General features: G+C 43.9%; 1 protein-coding gene across 3 annotated transcripts in view; it reads left to right on the top strand.

The window, feature by feature from the left end:
• Window positions 1–26,268, top strand: part of CECR2 (CECR2 histone acetyl-lysine reader) — a 330,093-nt gene that overhangs the window by 205,559 nt on the left and 98,266 nt on the right. For 2 of the 3 annotated variants that reach the window (XM_069228062.1, XM_069228064.1), the window contains 6 exons: window positions 607–683; window positions 2,116–2,294; window positions 3,894–3,977; window positions 11,497–11,650; window positions 15,514–15,643; window positions 17,342–17,368. In XM_069228062.1, the coding sequence (XP_069084163.1) occupies window positions 607–683; window positions 2,116–2,294; window positions 3,894–3,977; window positions 11,497–11,650; window positions 15,514–15,643; window positions 17,342–17,368 (651 nt within the window). The remainder of the gene's footprint in view (window positions 1–606; window positions 684–2,115; window positions 2,295–3,893; window positions 3,978–11,496; window positions 11,651–15,513; window positions 15,644–17,341; window positions 17,369–26,268) is intronic. The other variant, XM_069228063.1, reaches the window with a different exon arrangement.

The following is a 26,268-nucleotide window of genomic DNA, read 5'->3' as shown; positions in this document are numbered from 1 at the left end:
CCAACTGATGCACAGATGTAGCATTCTTGACCGTATACGATTGTAACAATAGCTTATAATTAAGGTTGCTCATCAGTGACGAATACCCATTAAGTAGCAATGGGGCAAATTGAGAATATTTTGTTTCCTGCATCAAAGTCAATTCTTTATTTTTAGCCAGTGCTTATAGTTAGAAATGAAAATCCAAAATCACACCAACACCTCCCACCCCCACAAACAATGATCATGCTTATTTGTTGCCACTTGTGGCTCTAGATTATCGACTGGACAGAGGTAGAACTCCTGTGGGGACACCTTTCCATTTAATTTGTTATGAAGTTATAATATTGTACTCCCACAATCAAAGTTGAAGAGGATATCCTGTGAACAATAGGCTAACATAAAGGCTGTTTCTAAGTGATGGATCTTATTCAACCATCAACGCTCTGGACCTGCTGACAGTACCCTTTGTGTTTTGTCAAAAATATACAGTTGAAAGTGGAAAAGCAGCATGTGGAGTTGCACAAAATGCATTTATAATGCTGCTGATCTACCACACGGTAGCACGATGTATTATCTTGGTTGTGCAATGTTGTGTACTGCAAGTAATGAATTTATTTTTTACAGTGTGAAGGTGGAAGAGGAATTGAAAGTGGAAGAGAAATTGACTGAGGATCCACTTCTGGCTCCTTTACCAAGCAATGGTGAGAAAGTCACTCTAGTAATTTTTGTAATGTAAAACTTGTGTTCCAATGACAAGGCCCCATTCATAATCTGTGTAGATTTAATCGTGTACGTATCTACTGTTGCATCTAGGTGTAAACATGCACTTTTTTTGGCTGTACACCATTTCAGGGTATAAAACTAATTGTAGCCTTGCATGTCCCCTGGTGGTGCCGCCCACAACAGTATTCACCATAGGAAAGTTATTGCTGTATGTAAAGGTACTACTAGCGATATCCTGTGCCACACCAGAGATCCCGCTATGTGAAAGCATAGGGAAAAAATATTAACATTTAATATGCTTTAAAAAAATGCCACTTTTTATTTGATATGTATTAAATGTTAAGTTGTGTAGAATTAATTTTAGTAATTTAATTACTAATTTAAAAGCTTAATTTTTAAATTGTTTACTTTTTAAAATAAAATTAATAATATTTATTTTTTTAACACTAAGCACAATTTCATTTGAAGTTGTTTCCTATAGTGTGTTATTTTAAGTGCCTCCCTCCATTGTTTTTCTATATTAATGTGTTGCAGTACCTGTGGGTGGCCATGGATGGTGCTCAACTTACTCCACGGCTTGGTTGAAGTACATTTACTACTGTTTTGTCGCCGTTGGGGCTGTAGTAAATTTATAAATGTAGTTTGTGGATAGCAACGACCCACTCATTTGTATGTGGTGTTTTTCGTAACTTGTCCTCCGCTGAACTTCTTGCTTCTCACGTTTTGCAGTAAGTATTCACCATTTTGCAGCCACTCCTCCTGTCCTTCCTCACATTTACTACAAATGCACAGATTCACACCCCTGCAGCACAGATTTCTGCACAGAAAAAAATGGAAGAGGTGGATGTCTGTGTCCTTAGGTGAATGAACTAAAGTATACAAAAAGTGTAATTACTCGGGCCGCATCACAATCCATCATTATTTTACACACCATACCACCTCATTTTAGACCCAGCTATATGCAAACCAGTCTTGACCCGGCGCCAATGGGAACAGTCCAACCTGAACTGCCAAGCCAGTGGTTAGACTTATTGCAAACCACCTCCCATCACCTTTTGGGTGTTTCATAGGTTAATAAACAGCATTTTGTAATATGTGATTAGTCCTACTGTAGTAATACTTCATATACTACAAAATGCAGTTTGTGAATTGTCTTTAGTGCTAAGAAGAACAACTACTTTGTCAGTGTAGGTCAAACTACTGAACTACATTTGTTTAATAGATATGTGCATAGCCATCTTTTTAATGCACTCGTACTTTTGAACTTAGTCAAATCAAATTGTCTAACTGTATGCAATAGGCAGGCTCCTTGTAACTCTATCCTAACACTTAAACCGAACCCTTATTAAACTATATTTCATACAGACATTTCTATGGGGTATACATATAGCATGGATGTTTTGCTTTCAGGCCCACTTCCAAGCCCTCACCCAGGCCAAGGAGCTTGGTCTTTGCTATGTCATACAGAGGAAGAGTGGAGGAAGGTTACAGAGAGCTTCCGGGAAAAGACATCCCTGAAAGAGCGACAACTGTACAAGCTCCTAAATGAAGACTTCTTGCCTGAGATCTGCAATATGATCGCACAAAAGGTCAGCACACTTGTTATGTTGTCTGGTGTATGTTTCTATACTGCTTTTCGGTCAACCTTTTTTAGCAGAGGGGTCTTCTTGTTTATGTACTGTTACTATGGTGTGAAACATGCTGTTAGTCTTGCAAGACATTCAGGCCTAATGCTAAAAAGAGTTAGGGAAGGTGAGCCCCTCCATCATCGTTCTTTGAATGAAGGGTTCTAGGCTGATATGGCTAATTTAGTTTCCTATTAATCTGACACATTAGGATAAGGCGAAGGTTCCCGTACTGCATTGTTGCCATTGATACATTAGGGATAATGTACCCCACGCCATATATTCTAAGAATATTGCAAGTCAGAGGAGTTCCATAACCATTTAGAGGAATGAGACAGAAGGCTGAATTCCCTTATAAGGTTATGGAACTCAGAGGTGACTTGCATTCCCCCTACCATGTACGCGAGACAGTACATTATCCCATATAATACATGGTCAGACCATCACCTTTCCCACAAACCACTTAAAAACATGGTGCATAGCTCTTTAATGCGAAAGAGCGAACATGTTGGCAAACATGAAGAGCAAAAATAGAACCTCTAGTACAAAATTAAACACATCCAAAACCAGTTCGATATTTGTTGCAAACAGATATTAGAAACAGTTTAAAAGTCGGTTAAAAAAAAATCAGTAGCTTGGAACGTGTAAAACATTTTGAAAGATTCCAGTTTTTCTGTGTCCAAGGTTTGCAAAAAAATAAATACTATTCTGTCTTCTTGTCATTGCAAGCTATTAAAATAGAGCAGAAGAAAGAACAGCAATGTTTGTTACTTTCAACTAATGCTTTAATTATGCTCCGTGACCTGCCTCTCACCTCAGCTGCTGGCTCTGCCAGGAGGTATTGTGACAGCAGAACTCAACTGTAATAATCTTAAAATAGTTGAGTTCTGATGTCTTTTCTATAAAATCGGTGACTTGGTGCATCACAAGTTGCAGATTATAAAGAAATTAGTGACTGCTGTTTATTTAGGGGTTACAGAATCCCATATTGTAAGGACATCATTTTAAAAAATATATATTTTGCTGCATGTAGCTCTTTAATGCTCACATACAGTGCATATCCCATCTGTTTTAAATGTATTTTATAATCTTATTATACAGTCAAGGTTTCTCAATCAATTGCAGCGGCTGCTATTGAACACTTTCTTAGCACCATGCGCTTCGCAGTCTTCTACACTACTGTAGCCAGTTACAAAGTAGCTTGAAAACATTTTATTACCTTACTTTGTCACTTCACTTTAGTTTCACTCTTGCCACATGGTACAAGATGGTGCTCCCTGCAATAGGAACAACCAGTGATAAATCTTTTTAAAGAGTGAAAACTGTATGAGGTAGAAGGCTTCTGAGAGTGTCACTTACATGGCAGGAGGTTCAGATTTGTAAATAGTGTACCCTCAGTCTTGATGCAAGTTTGCCAAGTTTCTCCCTAGTTTAGTTTTTACGGAGATTGGCCAGAATACATCTGTTTATTCACATTCAAGTAATATTTGGAGTTTAACTAGTTTAAATAACTATACTGCAGATAATAATTCATTAACCCTGTTACATCACCTTACATTGCAGGAGAAGCGACTTCAGAAGCTACAGGCAGAACTCGCCTCCAAACGGATATCTGAACGCCTCTCCTTCCGTCTGACAAAGCAAGAGGTGAGGAAGAGATACAGGGTCAAACATAGTCTACTTCAAAGACAATTGATGAACAACCCAATGGTCAGATGTGATTTTAAGCTATATAGATATATAATATGGGTCTTGCATATTCCTATTTGCAATGTGTTGGAACCACCTATAGACGTCAACATTAACTGAATGATTTCAAAAGGTAAATAACATGTCAAGGCTCACATAAGTGTTGCAATATACTCTGACTGTAGGTAACCAGGTTAGATGCTCCACTCTGTTTACTTACCAATAAAGCATTCATCATATGTGCATTTCTTATATGATGTCAAAACAATGATAAAATACATCTTCATTGGAAGAGTGACCGTTCATAATGCGTAGAAACTATATAAAGGATATCAGACACAGGGTTGGTCATCTTTGCTGTCTCCCTTCCTATCCCTTTTGCTCAGCTTCTGTCCAAAAGTCTGACTGAGGTTGGAACTAAGAGAAGTCTTGCATACTTCTCCATCATAGAAAAAGTAATCTGGGCTTCAGTTAGTGTAATCTTTTCTCCATACCCTTCTTGGTCTTGCTCTGTGATAAGCAAGCAGTTATCAGGCATTTGGCACTCTTACCTGTTATGAACTAGTACCAAGATTGCAATAAGTAGATTTAAAAAAAACATATTGGAGGTTTTGAGTGACACCTAATCAACAACGGAGTATCATTGACCCGTCCAGGAGGTCATGCACGCTCTGTGACAGTCAACATCAGAAAACTGTCTTTTGTGCACTGTAACAAGAGTAGATCCAAGTTTCAGTGGTTTGCACCAATCACACATAGTCTTAAATCAGAACTAAATTAGAAAATTAGAATACCCACTCTTTTGCTCTTGATTTAATGAACCAAATAAATTCACAAGACTAGTTCAGCGTGCAGGGCCTGGAAACTCAACACTTTTGAAGCGATCTGGCTTTCAGACAAAATCATGTGGATAGCAGTGTACGCTCTGTGCTTCAATGCAAGGAGCGACCGTGATGATAGCCATACTACTGAAATCCATGGGAAACTGTTTTAAGATGGTAGGAAGCAGTAAAGCACTAGGCACACTTCAAACTAGACTTTCCTCCTTAAACTGTACAGGTTTTAAACCATTTGAGGACTCACTTCTTATTAAAATGGCACCTGCCTTTTCTGTGGGTCTCATTTTAAAGTGTGCTTTAGAGATTACAGTGCATTAGTCTGTTTTCAATGGATTAATGTTAACTAAATACCTGTTGGTCACTTTTCTTATTTTGCATCCTTAGGATCTATTAACTTATAGATTTTAGCTAATGCCCAACAAAGGGTAGTGCCTAGAAAACAATCTGAACTCCAACAAGTAACAATAATTTGATATTTACAACTGCTAAATAACCCTATGTTAAAGCTCCTATTTTCCATATACCCAATTCTGATCATCTAAGCATCCTCAGTAGTTATTCAGCTGGTAAGGAACTGTTGAGGGAGATGTAAGCAGTTTGAGTGGAGTGGATTGAAGGCAGTTGCCACTTACATTTTGATTGATCTTGCTTGATACGCTTTTGGGCAATATCTTGATTAGTTGCACAAGCAGATTTTATGCACTTTGAGTTTTAAGCTTGAATTCTGCCTGGAGCTTGTGAGATGGTTTTAATCAATGTTGAGGCAAGTTTGGCAATGTTGCTTCATAGTCTTGACAGCAGTTGATTCGTGTTTTGGTGTGGGGATGTGGATAATGTATTAGGAGTCCAGTAGGGCCATGACAAAAGATCTTGTCATAAGCACAATGAAAGTTCACACTGTCTTTCGAGCCACCCAGCAGCAGAAGCTGTGTGATAGTTCAGATAATTTATAGGTAGTTTTGAAGCGTGAATCTGATTCACATGCTGTGCATTATTCCACCATCTATAGCTGTTCAGTCCAAAAACGTGTGTATCCCCAAACGTTGTTCTTTTGGCTCTCAACAATAGGATTTGTGACAACTATGATGTCAACTGTAAGCTCACAATGTCAAGCACACAGTTGCAATTTGCAGGTTCTTTATTCGGCCATTAGGTTCAAAAGCAAGGACTTGGTGTCTGTTACAAAAGTCATTGGGAGTCAAAAGATAACATTGATGCTTGTGATGGTGAACTCTGGAGAATTTAGCATTTAAACAGTAGAGTTTGTTCATGAGAGCTCAACGATGCTGGAGTTCCATTGCGACAGCACAGTAATGCTGTATTTCATTGTTGCATTGATATTATGGAGAAAACCAAAAGAAGACAGATTGTCTTGGGGGACTTCAAGCACAGTGCTTGGATAATATATAGCCTGAGACCTGCTGTAATCCTTGGGTCTCTTTTGAATCTTGAGGGAGAGAGCGATGGAAAACACACCATTTACGTTCTGTCCAAAGTACCACCACAAGTTGGATTGATTTTAAACAGCACACAAAATGTGAAGGGTGTAGAGCTTGTGCTGTTTTCCAACCAAGGACTCTAAAGATAAGAGAAACTGCATTGGACATACTACACCTAGACACAACATAAGGATTATTTTCTGCAGGATATGTTTGTCAGAGGATGAGGACTTAACTGTAGCTGTGGTATCAGAAGAGGCTCAAAGGAACAGTTTGTGCCTGACTTGGAAGAGTCTCTGCTGGCAGACATAGAACATCTCTCTGCCTTCTCCCGCTCTACTCGGAACCGGGATGCCCGTAGAGGAAAGGGTAAAATTAGTAAAGGAGAGGGGCATGAAGAAAGAGGGTAAAGAAAAATACAAATTAGAAAAGGAGGGGAATAGAGAGAAAGACAAAAGGGCTGATCGGTTTAACCCCTCAAGCATTCCTAATGCTCTATAATAATCACACTGCACAACATGTCCCTAAATATAACAAAGATAAATCAGTACTGTTATAGTTTATATGTCTTTCTGTTTGAAAGAAAGACTGTATATTGCACACTATTATCTCTATTTTGTAGTACGTTTTTCACCTCAGACATCAGTAGTGTCTGTGGAGCAAAGCAGTTTTTCAGGGCCTCTGCACTTTCTTTTATAATGAGGAGTTATCAGGATAGATTAGCTACTCTTCACCATAGTGCAATTTGGACTTTTTTCATTCTCAAGGTTCCTCCTCTGGAATGCTGCCATACATCCTTGGCTTTGAAGCACCTCTTAGACCGTTGTTTTATCTGCAGTAAATTATATAATTCTTTCTTCTTGCTGTATTTTAATCCCATGCCCCCATATCCCAGGTCACTGAATTGGCTGCAGTTGGGGCTGCTTCAACAGTGGTTGGCTGCATGTGTCATTTGCTGCAATTTCAGCCCCTTAAACATAGTTAGGGATGGACTAATAGACCTTCCTGCTGAGTCTTCAGAAGCAACCAAATATTTATATCAGTGCACTTAATTCCGCAACGCACATCTTTGTTAGAAGAGGCCTTACATTTTGTTCTCTGACAAGGGCACAGGTGTTGAGTGAGCCCCCACTATAGTGGAAGAGAGCATCACCCTGTGGTTGTTCTGGGAGTTTAATGATGTCTCTAATCTAAACCCTGGCACACAAAAGTGGGAGGATAATACTTCTTATCTATTTTCATTCGTATCCCCAACACCTGAAACTCAACACTTGCCACATTTATTTACTCACTGATTTTTAACCATTGCAGCCCAACTTGTATACATTTTTCCACATTCATCGTAATCTGAAATGTTCCCCATGGTGCGACCACTTAATTTCCATTTACCTTAAATGGTGTTACATGGTACTTTTCACATTTCCATGCCATTGATGTCTATCCTTTTCCTTATCCTTTAGCAATTAGAATTCCAACTTTGAAAGAATTACAAAATGACTTAAGGTGAAAATCAGAGTGGCCTAGTGCAGTTTGGGAAAGCAGGTGTACAGCTTTAGGGGCTTTCTTGCCAGGCCACCCCTTCCTTCCTGTATACCATCAAAGTACAACTAATGATCATTCCGGATGACATGCAGTCCAACCATCAATCACTTCAAACCTACTGTAATTATTTAACTCTTCTTTCTGAAGATCTTGGGTATTTTTTCAAATGGCTTGGAATTATCAGGTATTATTTAGGAGTTTTTTTCTTGGTTGTCGTGAAGCTCTCTTTTATTTGAAGGAAAGGCTCTCAGGATACACAAAAGTAATAAATAAATTAAGGTATTTATAGGAAGCTGGCCTGGTGTGCGGTGGACACCTATGGTGTTGGCACCTTGTACCACGTCCAGGTATCCCCTATTAGTGAGGTGTAGAAGTGTCTAGCAAGCCTGGGCTCTCTAGAGGTAGTTGTGGATGAGCAGCCAAGAGTTATCTAGGAGGAGTGTAACACACTTGCAATACCACAGCAGTCACAAAGCAACTTATCACACCTGAAAGGAACCACACAGTGTTGCAAAAATAAAAGGTACTTTAGTAACACTGAACTAGATTACTTAAAACCACTCCCTAAAAGAGAGAGAGAAAAAAAAAAAAAAAAACACAACACACACCAGCTAAGGCCCTAGGGGAGGGCCAAACCATATACTAGGTCCCCCGCCCAAGGATGTGGAATATAGTTAGTCAGGAGCTGGGTGAACTCGGGACCCCAAGAGGTGAGTACTTAGTTGACCTCCAGCAACCAGAACAGCAGCGGTAAGTTACCTAGTTTTCCCATAGGCTAACAAGGGGACTTAGAAAAGGAACTTTGCAATACCAGGACCAGACCAGAGAAACCCAAAGGCAGATTCTGGAAGAAGAGGACCTGCAAAAGAAGGGGACAGAGTCCAGTCCATGATGAAGTGTCCAGACGTGGGCAGGAGCCGTTGCCCACCCTTCTGTGGGTGAAGATCTGTGTCGACAAAGGAAAATGAAGACCAGCTGTGGAGGCCAGGAGCTGCAAAGGAGTTTCCAGCGTTGTGCAGAAGATGTCCCAAACCGGTCGTCTGGTTGCAGAGGGATCAGCAGTCGGGAGGACCACCAACAAGCCTTTGACAAATGCAAACCAGGGCAGAAGAAGAGTTGCAAGGCTGAAGAGGACCAGCAAGGTCCAGGGGACTCAACTATTGGAGGGGACTCCAAGCTGACCCTCAGCAGTCTGGAGAGCCAGCAGAAACAGTTGCAGCCCCCACAGGCAACCCACTGGCAGCAGGCACAGTAAGTTGCAGTGAGGCCCAGCAAGCACACCTGGAGAGTAGTCCTTCTTTGCTCCTGTGGAGCAGGAGGCAACAAGCCTTGGTTGCTGCAAGAGAAGTAGTGCACAGGGGTACTGTCCTGTAAGGAGAGGCAAGGGCTCACGGTCTCCTAAAATGGACAGAGGGCAGAGAGGACCAAGGGGACCACTCCGAAATCACCACCTGTGTTGCAGGATCCACGCAGTTCCAGAGGAGGGCAGATCCACACAGCCAGATGTTGCCTTTAGGTGCCTGCAGATGCAGGGGAGTTATTCCTTCTTTCCAAGGGAGATTCCTTCTTGCTTCTTGGTGCAACTGAAGTCTTGCTGACCCCAGAGGATGCACAGCTGTGGAAATGCTGCAGTTGCTGAGAGGAGCTGGGAAAACAATGTTGCAAGGCAAGGTCGTCTGTGGAGTTTCAGTCTTGTCAGTTTCCTGAAGTGTCCAGTTGCACTTCCGGTGGCCAGGAGCAGAAGAGGTTGTTGCAGAGGAGTCCTGGTGGAGTCTTGCACACTGAATCTGGGAACCCACCCACAAGGGAGTCCCTAAATAGATAGCCCTAACAGGTGGCTTGGTCACTTTGCACTGTGACCACCTATCGGAGGGGGGTCACTAATATCACTTGCCTGACCTGGCCACTCAGATTCTTCCAGGGGCCTCTGCACATCGTGTTTGCAAGATGACAGAATCAAGCTGCCACCTAGAGTAGCTCTGGGCACCACCACTGGGGTGGTGATGGACAGGGAAGTGGTCCCATTTCCCTTCCCCCTGTTTTTGTGCCAGAGCAGGGACCGGGGGTCTTTGGACAGTTGCGAACAGGTTTATGCAAAGATGGCACCAAATGTGCCCTTCAACACCAACTAGTGGCTTGGGGAGGCTACCCATCCCCAGCCTTGTAACACCTATTTCCAAGGGGAGAGGGTGTTGCTTCCCTCTCCACAGGAAATCCTTTGTTCTGCCTTCCCCTGCCTCAGCTGGTCAAGCAGCAGGAGGGCGGAAACCTGTCTGAGGGGCTGCAGCAGCATGGGCTGCCCGCAAACCCTGAAAGAATGGTAGGAGAAATACTGGGGGGGTCAACTAAGGAGCCCCCAGAGGGCATGGAATCATGCCACCAATGAGGGTCTACCATAGGGATGACTTACAGTGGCCTGGTGCAGTGACCAGCAGTGAAAGGGTGCATGCACCTTTTCACGCAGGCTGCAATGGCGGGCCTGCAGACAGTTTGCGTGGGCTCCCATGCGTGGCCTAATGCATGCTGCAGCCCATGGGGGACTTCTGGTGTACCAGTGCCCTGGGTACCCAAGTACTATATACTAGAGACTTACAGGGGTACACCAGTATGCCAGTTGTGGGGGTGTAAAGGGTATGAAAGCACCCACATTTGGAGGAGAGAGCACAATCACTGGAGTCCTGGTTAGCAGGATCCCAGTGGAGACCATCTAAACACACTGATAAACAGGCAAAAAGTGGTGGGTAACCATGCCAAAAAGAGACTTTTCTATCTACATAACATTTACAGGATTCCATTTTTCATCTTTGCACAGGCCCTAAATGAAATAGATAGACCAGTCCACAATTCATCCAGAACATGAGTTTGAAGGCATGTCTAAAGTTATACAGTGGGAAGGGGAGCAGACTGTCCCTTAAACTGAGACTGAAAACAATTGATTGCATTACACAAGTCATAGATGTGCAAGAGACAATGGTATGCTTACCATGGTGAAAACAAAAGCAACTCTGGTGAAATGTTATATTTCTTAAAATGTCTAAAGCATTTCCGGGAAGGCACTACAATGTCTGGGGCAGAGGTTTGAAAGTCCTCCCTGACCCTGGAATGATCTGTTAAAAGCTCGGCCACCGATATAGTTGGTAATCTACTACAGCCAACCCTTACAGACTCATTTCAAATGGGCAAACAAGCCCCAACACCAGCCCAGGAATTAAGGCTACCACGTCCATAAAGGCTAATCATGAAAAATCCAGCATCTGAAAATTACCCAAGATGAGAGGACAACCTCCCTCCCAACCCCAAAATCCTCATACTATCGATGCAAGAATTGTTCTTACCTTTTCAGCTACTTGATGAGTTAAAAACATTCTTAGGAGTTGGGTCTGATACTTGCTATCAATACTTGGGACCTGCAGCAGCACATGGAATTGGTAAACAAAGATCAATCTACAAGTTATCAGCATGAGTAGAATTTACCAGTCTCTGCCTCCTAAGCAGATTCATCAGTAATGATAAATAAATGTTAAGTAGCTGTATTAATTTTGATCTTGGTCATTGTTTACAGCATGATCAAATGCACAAATTACATCAAATGTTCTCTCTTTGGTCTTGTCCAGCAATTATGTTGAGAGAGCCCTGACTGCTTCTTTGATTTTGTAGGAGAATTCGCCAGTGGGGGAGCGGAAGCGGCAAAGAACCCAGGAAGAAGAGGAGGACCGGTTGATTGTGCTAGCCATCCAGAAGAATGAAGAAGAGCATATGCAGAAGGAGGAGAGGAAACGGGCTATTGCTGCACACGTCAAATCGGTTGAAGGTATGTCAGAGATTCAGGAGTGTTTTGCAGTGTGAATGTTTTCTGGATTCACAAGCTCTGCATTATTCCTCCATCTAGTGGCTGGGTAAGAAATTCTTCAACTTTGTAGTTCTTCCTCTGTGTTTCTATACTGCCTCATTTGTATTTGGCTTAGTAGATACAGTGCTTACTTGCTTCCCCTGCTTTCTCAACTCATTGGGATCTTCTGTGGCCACAGACACGGAAAATGCTTCTTTCAAGTCTATCACGTTAAAAAATCTGTGATATCCTAGCACAAGTATCCTTTCACATTCATGTAATCTAACACCTACCCTTGCTTGACCATAACCATTCCTACCCTGATCGTTTATCACCTCTCAGACAGGATGACTTTGCCAACGTGATTCCACTATTTTGGGGGATGCAACACTTTGCTGCCTTACATTGATGTAAAGGGTGTTTAAAATGTTTTTTCACGCAATCTGAACTATTGTTTTAAAAAGTTTGCCTTCCTCACGCCATGTACAACAGGCTTCAAACAATTCATTTGATTGGATCAGTTACATCCTTTGAGCTCCTGTGTGTCTTGTGCTGGAGTTCAGCTGAGTACTCTGCAGTCTCAGACAGTGCTTAATTTGTAAAAGAATGAGTGGCAGTGCCCAAAGCTGTACTCTGAAGCCCACACTTGGTGCTACTAAATGTTAGCGCACAGAAGACCAAAGCTGCTTGGGGATGAATTCACCTCCGGCCTCTTTAATCTACTGTCAAACACCCCTGCCCCTTTATATTACCCTTGCAGTGTCCTCCTTTTTGACGGGGTTGTCTTTCTCTTCCTCCTCTTTGCCCATTTGTGTGTTTTTTTTCCTCTCTTGCTATTGGGAAATGTGTTACCAACAAAATAATACGTTCATGTCCCCCGGTCAAATTATGTACCACCAGTGGCAAGATTTGGAGCCTGTGGGTACTAGATCTTTTCTTGCCTTGATAGGTTGTAAAGGCCGTACACAGTAATGATGGGGTCTCTGGGCAGAACAGGGGGCTCTGGGAATGATCATGCTTTGACTAAATCGCCCTGAAAAACTTCTAGTCCTTCAGTCAGGTAACTTCACTTCCAGGTTATCAAAAATTACCTCTTGTGAAACCTGGGGTTAATGCGGTTTTGCTTATGAACCAGACAAATGTGAAATCCACCCACAGCTTATCAAAAGGTAAGAGTATAAGTGAAGTGAAGGCAGGCACAAGATTCGGCAGACATTTACAACCCCATTTGGGACCAGAATCTGCTAAAAACAGAGATATCACAGATCTTCATCCTCTTTGGCATCTATACGTTCTTCATTGCTATCGTTCCTTAAGATAATCAGCATTTTGTGCCCCCTTTGTTCATACCAGAGTTTGAGCTCCAACCTAAGGCACTCCCTCAATTGTAGCTCATCAGCATTTCAGATTCAAAAGAGTATAAGAGTGAAATATATTTGTTTTACGTTGTGGGGACCATTTTCTGAGCTACCGATCCTATAAGTGCTTTGCTTGAAATGTGGCAAGTACCTTCAATTCTCATGGCCAGCTTCTAGGTATCGAGTTGTATGCTTTTTAAAGATAATTGAATTGTGCACCAGTTCTCAAATATTACCTACCACTGCCACAAGAGACTCCACGCTTCCATAGTCTGGAATGGTTTCTAATTTGAATTGCAGGTTATGAACTCCTCTAAAGCTAATGCTCGTGCATGCACTACTCCCTGCAAAAGTTAAATAGACATAGTCTTGAGTGCCTCATACCTCCATTTCCCCCAAACTGCTATAGTAGGGTCTTGGGGAAACTCTTGCTCCATAATAACATTGACGCTGTTCCTGGTTCAGATACAGGAAGTACACCTTTAAATCCCACCAAGCGTGTCCTCTCGTTGGTAAAATGTAGGTGAAATATACATGTGGTAAATCTTCTACATTTAACGGAACCCAGTTCTGTGTCAGAAATGTTTTCAGCGCCTTAAAGTTCAAACATCTAAAAAACGTAGTTGTCAGATGATTGAGAAAAAATAAATGTGAGTTTGTTTGCTGATTGAAGAGCACATGTTTTCTCTGCAGTGAAATGTTTCCATCTGTGATGTTACGTTTACAAATTGATTCTGCTAAATAAATACACCTCTACAATGGAAATCCTGTAATGGTTGAAACTTAACCCAATAACTACAGTAGTTTACTTATTTGTCTCCTTTCATCCATGGTTTAAGGGGACACCGTTTAAATATATGACAATTTAAACAAAAGGTTAATCTGGAAATATTTTTAATTGAGTGGCATAGTCTGTGACCTTGCAACAGAATTGTCACGGTAGGAAAAGCTTACAATTGATGCTGGTCGAAGTAGAAGAGGCAAAAATAAATGGGTCCTATAGTGGATCTCTGTGAGAGCCTTTCCTGCTCCTCTGTCCAGGCTCTTTTACCCTCAGCAGGGTTTACAGGGTCAGGCTCTGTAGCAATTGTCGCGGAGTAGACTATAAAAAAAGATGCAACTGAAGATTTGCGGTGAGATGGTGGAAAATAGAGATCACTAAAACTCACTTTGGTAGTGTAGAGAAGCAGTGTAATGCTGCAAGATCTTTTTACAAGCATTCCCGCTTTAGGCATGCAGAAAAACACATGCTGAACATGCGCGGTAGTTCCAGTTGCATTGACATTAGGATTAATGTACATTAATGTTATGATTTGAAAAGCAGTATACCAATATTTCATAAGAGGAAGGATTTCCCTAGGTCAGCGGCACAGGGTGCGTCTGCACCCCCCTTATACATGTCCTCCTCCCTTATAGGAGGCCGTCCATCAGCATGTGCTGGAGAGCCCCGGGTGCATCTTTGCATTATCATTCAGCAGGACCCCTCGGATTCTCTGTGTGATAACAAGAGATCTGTGGGATTCCCACCTACAGTTTAGGTTGGCAGAACTGAGTCTTTAGCTTGTAATGCTTTTTATTAAGATGACTACGGTAGCCCCATGGTGAGTGTGTAAGAATAAGTGATAAGGATTCCATGTAGCGTAACTATGCAATAAGTATTGATTCTTCGCTTTTGTTGCACATGGGAGACTACGTTTACCTGGTGGGGGTGCCACTGTTCAGTTTAACGTCTGACACATGCCTTTGTGATACTTACAGTATTGCTTTCAGTCCATCGAGTAGCCACTAAAGTAACGGGACAGGAAGGTGATCTGTGTTGTATGCAGTGCAAGCTCTCCTGTTTGCTTTTTTACCTCCAGGAGAATGATTGCTTCTTGTAGGCAGACAGCTGTCAGTGTCCCTACATTCCTCAATTACAAGACTTTATAAGGTCAGGATGCATAAATAAATAACTTTCAGAGCAGCTTGTGTAAAACCTAAAGCGCATTAAATAAGAATTTGCATAGTAAAATCTTTAGTACGTGTGGTAGGTCGAGAAGAAATGTGAACAGGTAAGATGTAGGCTAATAGGAGCATCTGGAGTTGTAAATTTATAATAAGTACACCTGGTCTTATTGGTCAATTTCTTATCTAGATAGGAATCTAGAACCGGAAGTGAAAGGGCGAGTTATATTTCACAGAAGTCTTCAGAATATCAATGCCATCTTCTGCTGAGCTTTGCATGTCTTTTGTGCGTAGGTGGTGTTGAGAGGCAAGGTCCAAATAGATGCAGTTGTATTCTCATCAATTCCCAGTAGCCCATTTGAAGGATCCTTTGGACTGCATGAACCTTTTTTTTCCCCTACAGAAAGTAAATGTTCTATTGTGACACAAACATTTGTTAGTGATGTATTTGTCACCTTGAGGGATTAATTGATAAGATCCAAGCAGTATAGACATATTTATTCAATTCAGAATTCTTAGTTTCTTTTCCACCCATCTGTGCAGGTCGCGCCAGGAGGCGGAAGCTCCGAGAAGACCGTTCTTGGCTGCAAGATTCGAGTACCGACGTGAGTAGTGATCTGTCACTGCTGGAACCCCATTCCCCCATCTGGGAGCAGCGAAAGAACAGGGACGTGTGAGTATCAAGCATCTGTTGTTTCTGGTGGTCTGCTATGTTGCAAAGTCCAGAACATGATCATGTTTAAGGTTGTGTAAAATGTATTTTTAATACAAGAAATATTTAAAAGTGATTTGAGGAATGCGTCGTTAATGATTCCTTTTATTGAGGAGTAGTTTGTTGTTTGTTTTTTAATATCCTACCCTTTGAATGGATAATACAGTTTTGCAGCAGCCAGGGTCCTTAGATCATGCCTGAAACATTTCAAATATTCTAGCTCTAAAGATTTTAAATTTTGGAATATCATTTGGCATGCTAGAAAGTTGTAGGCCTTTCTATATCCATGCCTGAAATCGAAAGATGGGGGAAGTTAAGGGTGAGCATAAATCTCATTCCACATGAAGCTGTGTGCATTTGAGTTCACCGTGGATGGTCTTCCAGCAAAGGTGTGGCTATTATTTATTTTGTGTATCTGATATTGCTTGGGGGATCCCAAGACTGATGTTGACTTTACTGATCGTGATTGTTAAGGATACACTGGACAACTTTAAAGCTGTCACTTGTCACACCTGGGTGATGCTCAACACCTTAAAGTCCACCTTAAACTGCTTTTCCACAGAGGAATCCATAGACTGTAAGCTTAGACTCTTTTATCGTAAGGGTTGTGATGTATTTGAATCTAGGTAGCATCTAGTTATTAAGGGAGTTTGTAGATTACGTTTAGATATGTGTAAATACCTGCATTGTGCTTTATTTTCCTACCATAGCTTGCTAAATATTCGTGTTTCAGGCAAACGTTCCCACCATTTTTGGAATTTAGGAGCAGTCGACATGGTATAGATGACTTAATAAGGTGTTTTAGAATCTTCCACTGCCCAAGGGGACTATTGTGTGGGGAGGTCTGTGGATTGTACATCTAGATGATGCATGGCTCTTATGCTGCTGTCATTGTTACATACATATATATATATATATATATATATATATATATGTATATATATATATATGTATATATATATATATCTATATATATATATATATAACGTTTCTTACAAACTGATGGCTTTTTAGATGACATTAAAAGCTGGGGTTGTAGGTGAAAGTTGAAAAGTAAATGTGGCTAATACATAGTAATGATAGAGGCTTTTTGCTCTCAGTCACAAATGGTGCTAGTCATATTAAATGACAGTAAATGCTACCTCTCGCTATCTTTATTGATTTGCTAGGACAGTTGCTGTTTGCTGTCCTTAATAGACCCTTACGCCGCACTCTTCTCAGTGCCACTGTAGCTAATTCACTGGCACAACAATAATCATTTTAAAAATCAATTTAATCTACAGCTTGTCTGATTCTGGAGGGAAGTCATCGTTCAGTTTTGGCGACATTACGTCAGTTTAAAGCGCCTAGTTCTGCTCAGCAAAACCTTAAAACAAGAGTAGTGAAATAGGCATTTTAGATTTTTGTTCCATTCTTTACCTTGCTTTTTTGTATAACACTGTTTTCTGTATTGTACATTTTGCAACATACCATCCTTTCATTCCACACTTCTATTTGTTTACTCCCCTGAAGCCCTCCAATTTGTCTTTCTATTGACATTCATATTGTTTATTTAGCGGCCTTATTAATGCAACGCTTCTTTTAAAAGCACAATTTTATTCATGTGTATAGTGTAAAAAACAGAAACTTTCAAAAATATGCACTTATTTTTCTCCTCAGGGTTGACATGGAAAACTGGTTACAAAGGTATCAAACAGTAATTTAATTTGATGCAGTTCACAGTCTAAGAAGATTTTTGTTAGAACTGCTGCACTCATCTGTTTTTTATTTATTTATTATTTCTTATTTCAATCCTAGTTTTCCAGGAGCCTTTGGCTTATCCTCCCACAAATTACTAAATTGGATTTAACAAACAAGTTTTTAATGTGGACATAAATTGGGAGGCATAACGAGAACTCCCCAGTTGCTAGCTTGGCTGCCTCCTTGTTGCTCTGTATCCTCCCCCCTTTTGCAGGATAAGACTTCCCATATCCAGTAGTTCCATTCTTGGGTGGAACCCTGTCTCTTGATCAATGGCCTCCCCGTCTCTTGATGGATGGCCTCCCCACAGATATGTCTGTTGCTCAGCGTTCTTCTCAGACTCAGTTAGGCTTGATCCGAGCCCACCCCATCTCACTTTGTAAGCCCAGCAAGCTTATTTCTTGTGCTCATCCTCTGAGCAAGGTGGTTCATCAGGACTGCAGTGTGCAAACAGCTCTGACCCCCATCCTCCCCCTCCCCCCCCCAAACACACACACACACCACCCCCCTCCAACAATGCTCTAATCCAGTGTCCAATACCTTAGACGATGAGTTCCTGTCTTCCAGCTCCTATAATCCCCTAGATTTAGCACAATAAATGGAAATTTAGCTCTCAAACTTGTGGTCTTTCAATGCATAGACTGCAGAGATGGCCGCATCCATAATGACTTGGACTAGTGGTGGTTTTCTTTCCCCCTGCTTTTGTTGCAGTCCGAGGTAGAAAAGCACTAAATAGGGTGATCTGCACTCTCCCCAGACATATCCTTACAGATTGTTCTTTTATTACGGTGCATTAGATGATTTGTGTGATTTCCAACACCTTTGAATTATTGTGAAACATCCCGTTCCCTACCTCCAGTAACCTTCAAACACCCATAAATATGCCACCTGCCTTAAAATATACAGCACTTTGATTTCCCTACCTTGTAGTGTTGGCATCCTGTTTGGTTTTTATTAGGCGATTCCCTGCCCCTTTTGTTAATTTAAAGAAAGCAGTTCTAGCAGAAATCGTAAAAGAATAATCCACTATTTCACTTTAACACTACCTTTGGTTTATTTGGGCACACTTTTCTCTTCTTACCTTGTGTCCAGATTGACACTACTTTGGGGTAGAAGGTCAGCCAATTTTAATCGGGACGTGACTCTTAAAGCTAAAAACTCACATTTCTGGTGTTTCTTGCTGCTATGACTCTTTGCATGGGCTGAACTGATGTAAATCATTTTTTTTTCTTATAAAGTAAAACTGTATTTTATATGAATAGGTAATGATTATTTTTTCTCAAACATGTATACAGTGCTTAATTTGTGAAATAAATAAAAGTTCAGGGTCCCAAACTTTTTCTGAAGCAGCCACAGACTACTGTAACCATTGAAACTAGATCTACAAACATACAAATGTATAACATGCATGTTGATCAAAAATCACTTATTCTGTGATTGTTCTGATTAACTACTGTCAGGTTGTACAAAGCTGGTTCTCTATATGGTGCACTAAAAAGAATCACACCATGCAGAGAGTCCAGTGGATCCCCAATTGGTATGCAGAGGCAAAAGTAGATCAGACTAATGCTCTATCTTGTGGTAGTGTGTGCGACCATCTAGGCTTATCTGAGGCTAGTACTAAGCATTTGTTGTTCTCACAGAGGCAATAAATGACCCACTCAAAGAATAAATCCGAGACCAATTTAGAAAAATAATACTTTTTGTTTATATATACTTTAAACCCAAGAACTTCATTACAAGGTAAGTTTTACGTTTTCAAACATAAATACTTTTTAGTTTCAAAAATCGACAATTTCAGAGTTCTTCTATGTTAACCTATGGAGTAAAACAAGGTTCAGCAAACACATGATTAACAATGATTTACGGGCCAAGCTCAGAGAGTTATGGTAAGTTCTGGGCACTGATCAGAACCACACCAGCAGGTATCACAAGGGCAGCCGGGTGCAAGGATGCAGCAAGGTGTTGGGTGCCCAATGGTTTTCAGTGGGAATTGGTCCTCGAAGACAGGCTGTAGGCTCTGGCTAGGAAACAAGTCGGGAACAACAAACAGGTAGGTTGTGTACTTAGGGTGCTCAGGAACATAGGTGCAACTTGGTTGGCTTCACCTTGGGTCGTGGACGTTGGGTGCAAAGGTCACTTCTGGTGGCAGGTCTTTGCTGTTCCTGAGGTTGCAGTGTCTTTTCTTGAGACTTTGTTGCCGAGTAGATCCGCTGCTTGCGGGAGTCTTTATGGAAGACAGGCAGTCTGTAGGAAAGTACCATCTTGCCTGGCATGTTACCCCCATATTTCACTGTATATATTTTGTTTTAGTCTGTGTCTCACTGGGACCCTGCCAGGCAGGGCCCCGGTGCTCATAAGTATGTGCCCTGTATGTGTTCTCTGTGTGATGCTTAACTGTCTCACTGAGGCTCTGCTAACCAGAACCTCAGTGGTTATGCTCTCTCTGCTTTGCAAATTTGTCACTAACAGGCTAGTGACTAAATTTACCACTTCACATTGGCATACTAGTACACCCATATAATTCCCTAGTATATGGTACTGAGGTACCCAGGGTATTGGTGTTCCAGGAGATCCCTATGGGCTGCAGCATTTCTTTTGCCACCCATAGGGAGCTCTGACAATTCTTACACAGGCCTGCCACTGCAGCCTGAGTGAAATAACGTCCACGTTATTTCACAGCCATTTACCACTGCACTTAAGTAACTTATAAGTCACCTATATGTCTAACCTTCACCTGGTGAAGGTTGGGTGCAAAGTTACTTAGTGTGTGGGCACCCTGGCACTAGCCAAGGTGCCCCCACATCGTTCAGGTCAAATTCCCCGGACTTTGTGAGTGCGGGGACACCATTACACATGTGCACTATACATAGGTCACTACCTATGTATAGCGTCACAATGGTAACTCCGAGCATGGCCACGTAACATGTCTAAGATCATGGAATTGTCACCCCAATGCCATTCTGGCATTGGGGTGACAATTCCATGATCCCCTGGTCTCTAGCATAGTACCCGGGTACTGCCAAACTGCCTTTCCGGGGTCTCCACTGCAGTTGCTGCTGCTGCCAACCCCTCAGACATGTTTCTGCCCTCCTGGGGTCCAGGCAGCCCTGGCCCAGGAAGGCAGAACAAAGGATTTCCTCTGAGAGAGGGTGTTACACTCTCTCCCTTTGGAAATAGGTGTGAAAGCTGGGGAGGAATAGCCTCCCCCAGCCTCTGGAAATGCTTTGATGGGCACAGATGGTGCCCATCTCTGCACAAGCCAGTCTACACTGGTTCAGGGATCCCCCAGCCCTGCTCTGGCGCGAAACTGGACAAAGGAAAGGGGAGTGACCACTCCCCTGACCTGCACCTCCCAGGGGAGGTGCCCAGAGCTCCTCCAGTGTGTCCCAGACCTCTGCCATCTTGGATTTAGAGGTGCTGGGGGCACGCTGGACTGCTCTGAGTGGCCAGTGCCAGCAGGTGACGTCAGAGACTCCTTCTGATAGGCTTTTACCTGTCTTGGTAGCCAATCCTCCTTTGTTGGTAGCCAATCCTCCTTTTCTGGCTATTTAGGGTCTCTGCTTTGGGGATCTCACCAGATAACGAATGCAAGAGCTCACCAGAGTTCCTCTGCATCTCCCTCTTCACCTTCTACCAAAGGATCGACCGCTGGCTGCTCAGGATACCTGCAAAAACCGCAACAAAGTAGCAAGACGACTACTAGCAAACTTGTATCGCTTCATCCTGCCGGCTTTCTCGACTGTTTCCAGGTGGTGCATGCATGCTCTGGGGGTAGCCTGCCTTCACCCTGCACCAGGAGCTCTGAAGAAATCTCCTGTGGGTCGACGTAATCTTCCCCCTGCTAACGCACGGCACCAAAAGACTGCATCACTGGTCCTCTGGATCCCCTCTCATCCTGACGAGCGTGGTCCCTGGAACTCAGCAACTCTGTCCAAGTGACTCACACAGTCCAGTGACTCTTCAGTCCAAGTTTGGTGGAGGTAAGTCCTTGCCTCCCCACGCTAGCCTGCATTGCTGGGTACCGCGTGATTTGCAGCTGCTCCAGCTCCTGTGCACTCTTCCAGGATTTCCTTTGTGCACAGCCAAGCCTGGGTCCCCGACACTCCTTCCTGCAGTGCACAACCTTCTGAGTTGTCCTCCGGCGTCGGTGGACTCCCTTTTGTGACTTCGCGTGGACTCCGGTTCACTTTCCTTCCAAGTGCCTGTTCAGGTACTTTTGTGTGTGCTGCCTGCTTCTGTGAGGGCTCCCTGAGTTGCTGGGTGCCCCCTCTGTCTCCTCCTCCAAGTGGCAACATCCTGGTCCCTCCTTGGCCACAGCAGCACCCAAAAACCTCTACTGTGACCCTTGCAGCTAGCAAGGCTTGTTTGCGGTCTTTCTGCGTGGGAACACCTCTGCAAGCTTCATCGCGACATGGGACATTCATCCTCCAACGGAGAAATTCCTAGATCTCTTCTTTCTTGCAGAACTCCACGCTTCTTCCAACAAGTGGCAGCTTCTTGCACCCTCAGCTGGCATTTCCTGGGCTCCTGCCCACTCTCAACACTGTCGCGACTATTAGACTTGGTCCCCTTGTCTTACAGGTACTCAGGTCCGGAAATGCACTGTTGTTGCATTGCTGGTGTTTGTTCTCCCTGCAGAATCCCCCTATCACGACTTCTGTGCTCTCTGGGGGTAGTAGGTGCACTTTACACCTACTTTTCAGGGTCTTGGGGTGGGCTATTTTTCTAACCCTCACTATTTTCTTACAGTCCCAGCGACCCTCTACAAGCTCACATAGGTCTGGGGTCCATTCGTGGTTCGCATTCCACTTTTGGAGTGTATGGTTTGTGTTGCCCCTGTACCTATGTGCTCCTATTGCAATCTATTGTAATTCTACACTGTTTGCATTACTTTTCTTGCTATTACTTACCTAATTTTGGTTTGTGTACATAAAAGCCTAAGCTCCTAGAAACACCTCTTCTACACTAATAAGGGATAACTGGACCTGGCACAAGGTGTAAGTACCTCTGGTACCCACTACAAGCCAGGCCAGCCTCCTGCACGGTCCTTCTGAGTTTCTTGGAAGCTTACCTGCAAGGCGCATCATATTTTAGAGCAATGTCTGTTGAAGTCAACAGGCGGGCCGGTGGGGCTGGTACCAAGTCAGCTGCTTCTTCTTTTCCTTTTCTGTAGGTGCAACAACTCTGTGTTCTTTTCTTCTTATGGTTCAGGGATGCCAACTAAATATTCAGTTTAGGGGCGTTACAGGGAGTGCTAGGTGGTAGGCAATGGGCTGACCAACTTTAGGGCGACCACACCCTTTTTATGACGACTCCCACTGGGAAGTGGGCATAATCCTAACCCTAGTGGCCGAATTCCTTCCAAACAAGATGGAGGAATGTAAAAAGTAGTGTCCACATCACCTCATCCACCTTAGGGATGGGACTGGCATGAAGTGTGCAAACTCCCTAATCTGACTAATTTTCCCACCTGTTCAGTTGCCAAAAGTGTGGTCAGGACATGTGGGTCGGTCATCTCTGCCATTTGGAGAGACCTGCATCGCATTACAAAGGCGGCTAAGCCTTTTAAGCTCCCCGCCCTGGAATGTCCATCCTGCCTGGGTGAGGTGCTAACACCCCTGCCCAGTGCAGGCTTTTGTCTCTGGCCCGCGAAAGTGCTGGATGTCACCTTGGGGAAAAGGGGGGCAGAAAAGTGCCTAAGGTGGCTGAATTGGTCAGGACCAGTCAGTCGACACATAAGTACCTGGTAGTTTTTCAGGGGGCACCTCTAAGTTGCCCTCTTGGTGTGGTTATTCCCTTACTGTTGTCAGTGAGGATTTATTAATCTGACATGTTTAATACCAAACATCCCTATAGTCTGAGAAGCCATCGTGTAGCTGGGAAACTTAGTGACCAGAGCATGCATTTAAAATGGCTTCCCTGGTCACTTACTATGTCTGAGAATCAACAAAGACATAGCTGGAGCATATCTGCTCAAACAGATGTGCCCTCACAAGTTGTATAACGCATTTTGCCTTAGGGCTGTAAGGCCTGCTAGAGGGGTGACTTTTATATATTGCATGCATTGTTAGGGGACGTGGCACACAGGCTGTGTGCCATGTCGTGTTTCCACTTTTGTCTGCACCAAGACAAGCAGCCTGCAATTGCAGCCTGTCATGTGCTTGGTGAGGGGTCTCTTAGGGTGGCACAATTCGTGCTGCAGCCCTTGGGGACCCTCCTTAGTACCCCAGGTCCTAGGTATCAGGGGTACTGTAAGGAAAGGCCTCCTTGGCATGGTTTCCCCCTGACTTTTTGCCTTTGCTGATGCTAAGTTTTGATTTGAAAGTGTGCTGAGGCCTGCTAACCAGGCCCCAGCACCAGTGTTCTTTCCCTAACCTGTACTTTTGTTTCCACAATTGGCACACCCTGGCATCCAGGTAAGTCCCTTGTAACTGGTACCATGGGCACTGATGCCAGGGAAGGTCTCTAAGGTATGCAGCATGTCTTATGCCACCCTGGGGACCCCTCACTCAGCACAGACACACTGCTTGCCAGCTTGTGTGTGCTAGTGAGGACCATAAGTTGACAACTTAGTCGACATGGCACTCCCCTCAGGGTGCCATGCCAACCTCACACTGCCTATGAAGTATAGATAAGTCACCCCTCTAGCAGGCCTTACAGCCCTAAGGCAGGGTGCACTATACCATAGGTGAGGGCACAAGTGCATGAGCACTGTGCCCCTACAGTGTCTAAGCAAAACCTTAGACATTGTAAGTGCAGGGTAGCCATAAGAGTACATGGTCTGGGAGTCTGTCATGCACGAACTCCACAGCACCATAATGGCTACACTGAAAACTGTGAAGTTTGGTATCAAACTTCTCAGCACAATAAATGCACACTGATGCCAGTGTACATTTTATTGTAACATACACCCCAGAGGGCACCTTAGAGGTGCCCCCTGAAACCTTAACCGACTATCCGTGTTGGCTGGCTAGTTCTAGCAGCCTGCCACACACCAGACATGTTGCTGGCCACATGGGGAGAGTGCCTTTGTCACTCTGTGGCTAGTAACAAAGCCTGTACTGGGTGGAGGTGCTTCACACTTCCCCCTGCAGGAGCTGTAACACCTGGCGGTGAGCCTCAAAGGCTCACCCCCTTTGTTACAGCACCACAGGGCACTCCAGCTAGTGGAGTTGCCCGCCCCCTCCGGCCACGGCCCCACTTTTGGCGGCAAGGCCGGAGGAGATAATGAGAAAAACAAGGAGTCGTCACTGGCCAGTCAGGACAGCCCCTAAGGTGTCCTGAGCTGAGGTGACTCCAACTTTTAGAAATCCTCCATCTTGCAGATGGAGGATTCCCCCAATAGGATTAGGTATGTGCCCCCCACCCCTCAGGGAGGAGGCACAAAGAGGGTGTACCCACCCTCAGGGCTAGTAGCCGTTGGCTACTAACCCCCCACACCTAAACACGCCCTTAAATTTAGTATTTAAGGGCTCCCCAGAACCTAGGAACTCAGATTCCTGCAACCTAAGAAGAAGAGGACTGCTAAGCTGAAAAACCCTGCAGAGAAGACTGAGACACCAACTGCTTTGGCCCCAGCTCTACCGGCCTAACTCCCCACTTCTAAAGACACTGCTCCAGCGACGCTCTCCCCAGGGACCAGCGACCTCTGAATCCTCAGAGGACTGCCCTGCATCTAGAAGGACCAAGAACTCCCGAGGACAGCGGCCCTGTTCACCAAAGACTGCAACTTTGAAACAAAGAAGCAACTTTGAAACAAGTTGCGTTTCCTGCCGGAAGCGTGAGACTTGACACACTGCACCCGACGCCCCTGGCTCGACGTGTGGAGAACAATCACTTCAGGGAGGACTCCCCGGCGACTGCGAGACTGTGAGTAGCCAGAGTTGACCCCCCTGGGCCCCCACAGCAACGCCTGCAGAGGGAATCCAGAGGCTCCCCCTGACTGCGACTGCCTGCTTCTAAGATCCGACGCCTGGTAAAGACTCTGCACCCGCAGTCCCCAGGGCCTGAAGGATCCGACCTCCAGTGCAGGAGCGACCCCCAGGTGGCCCTCTCCCTTGCCCAGGTGGTGGCTACCCGAGGAGCCCCCCCCCCCCCCCCTTGCCTGCCTGCATCACTGAAGATACCCCTTGGTCTCCCATTGAAACCTATTGAGAATCCAACGCTTGTTTGCACACTGCACCCGGCCGCCCCCGTGCTGCTGAGGGTGTACTTTCTGTGTGGACTTGTGTCCCCTCCCGGTGCCCTACAAAACCCCCCTGGTCTGCCCTCCGAAGACACGGGTACTACCTGCTGGCAGACTGGAACCGGGGCACCCCCTTCTCCATTGAAGCCTATGCGTTTTGGGCACCACTTTGACCTCTGCACCTGACCGGCCCTGAGCTGCTGGTGTGGTAACTTTGGGGTTGCTCTGAACCCCCAACGGTGGGCTACCTTGGACCCAAACTTGAACCCCCGTAGGTGGTTTACTTACCTGCAAAAACTAACAAAATCTTACTCCCCCCAGGAACTGTTGAAAATTGCACTGTCTAGTTTTAAAATAGCTATATGTGATTTATGTGAAAACTGTATATGCTATTTTGCTAATTCAAAGTTCCTAAAGTACCTACCTGCAATACCTTTCTGTAGGAAGTTGGCTCTGTATGCACTATTTCAAAGTAAGGAATAGTATGCACAGAGTCCAAGGGTTCCCCTTAGAGGTAAGATAGTGGCAAAAAGAGATAATTCTAATGCTCTACTTTGTGGTAGTGTGGTCGAGCAATAGGCTTATCAAAGGAGTAGTGTTAAGCATTTGTTGTACATACACAAGCAATAAATGAGGAACACACACTCAGAGACAATTC

This window comes from Pleurodeles waltl, chromosome 4_1 (genome assembly GCF_031143425.1).
Source record: "Pleurodeles waltl isolate 20211129_DDA chromosome 4_1, aPleWal1.hap1.20221129, whole genome shotgun sequence".
Classification (NCBI taxonomy): domain Eukaryota; kingdom Metazoa; phylum Chordata; class Amphibia; order Caudata; family Salamandridae; genus Pleurodeles; species Pleurodeles waltl.
The sequence above is the reverse complement of the archived record's forward strand: the minus strand, read 5'-3'. Positions and strand labels throughout refer to the sequence as shown.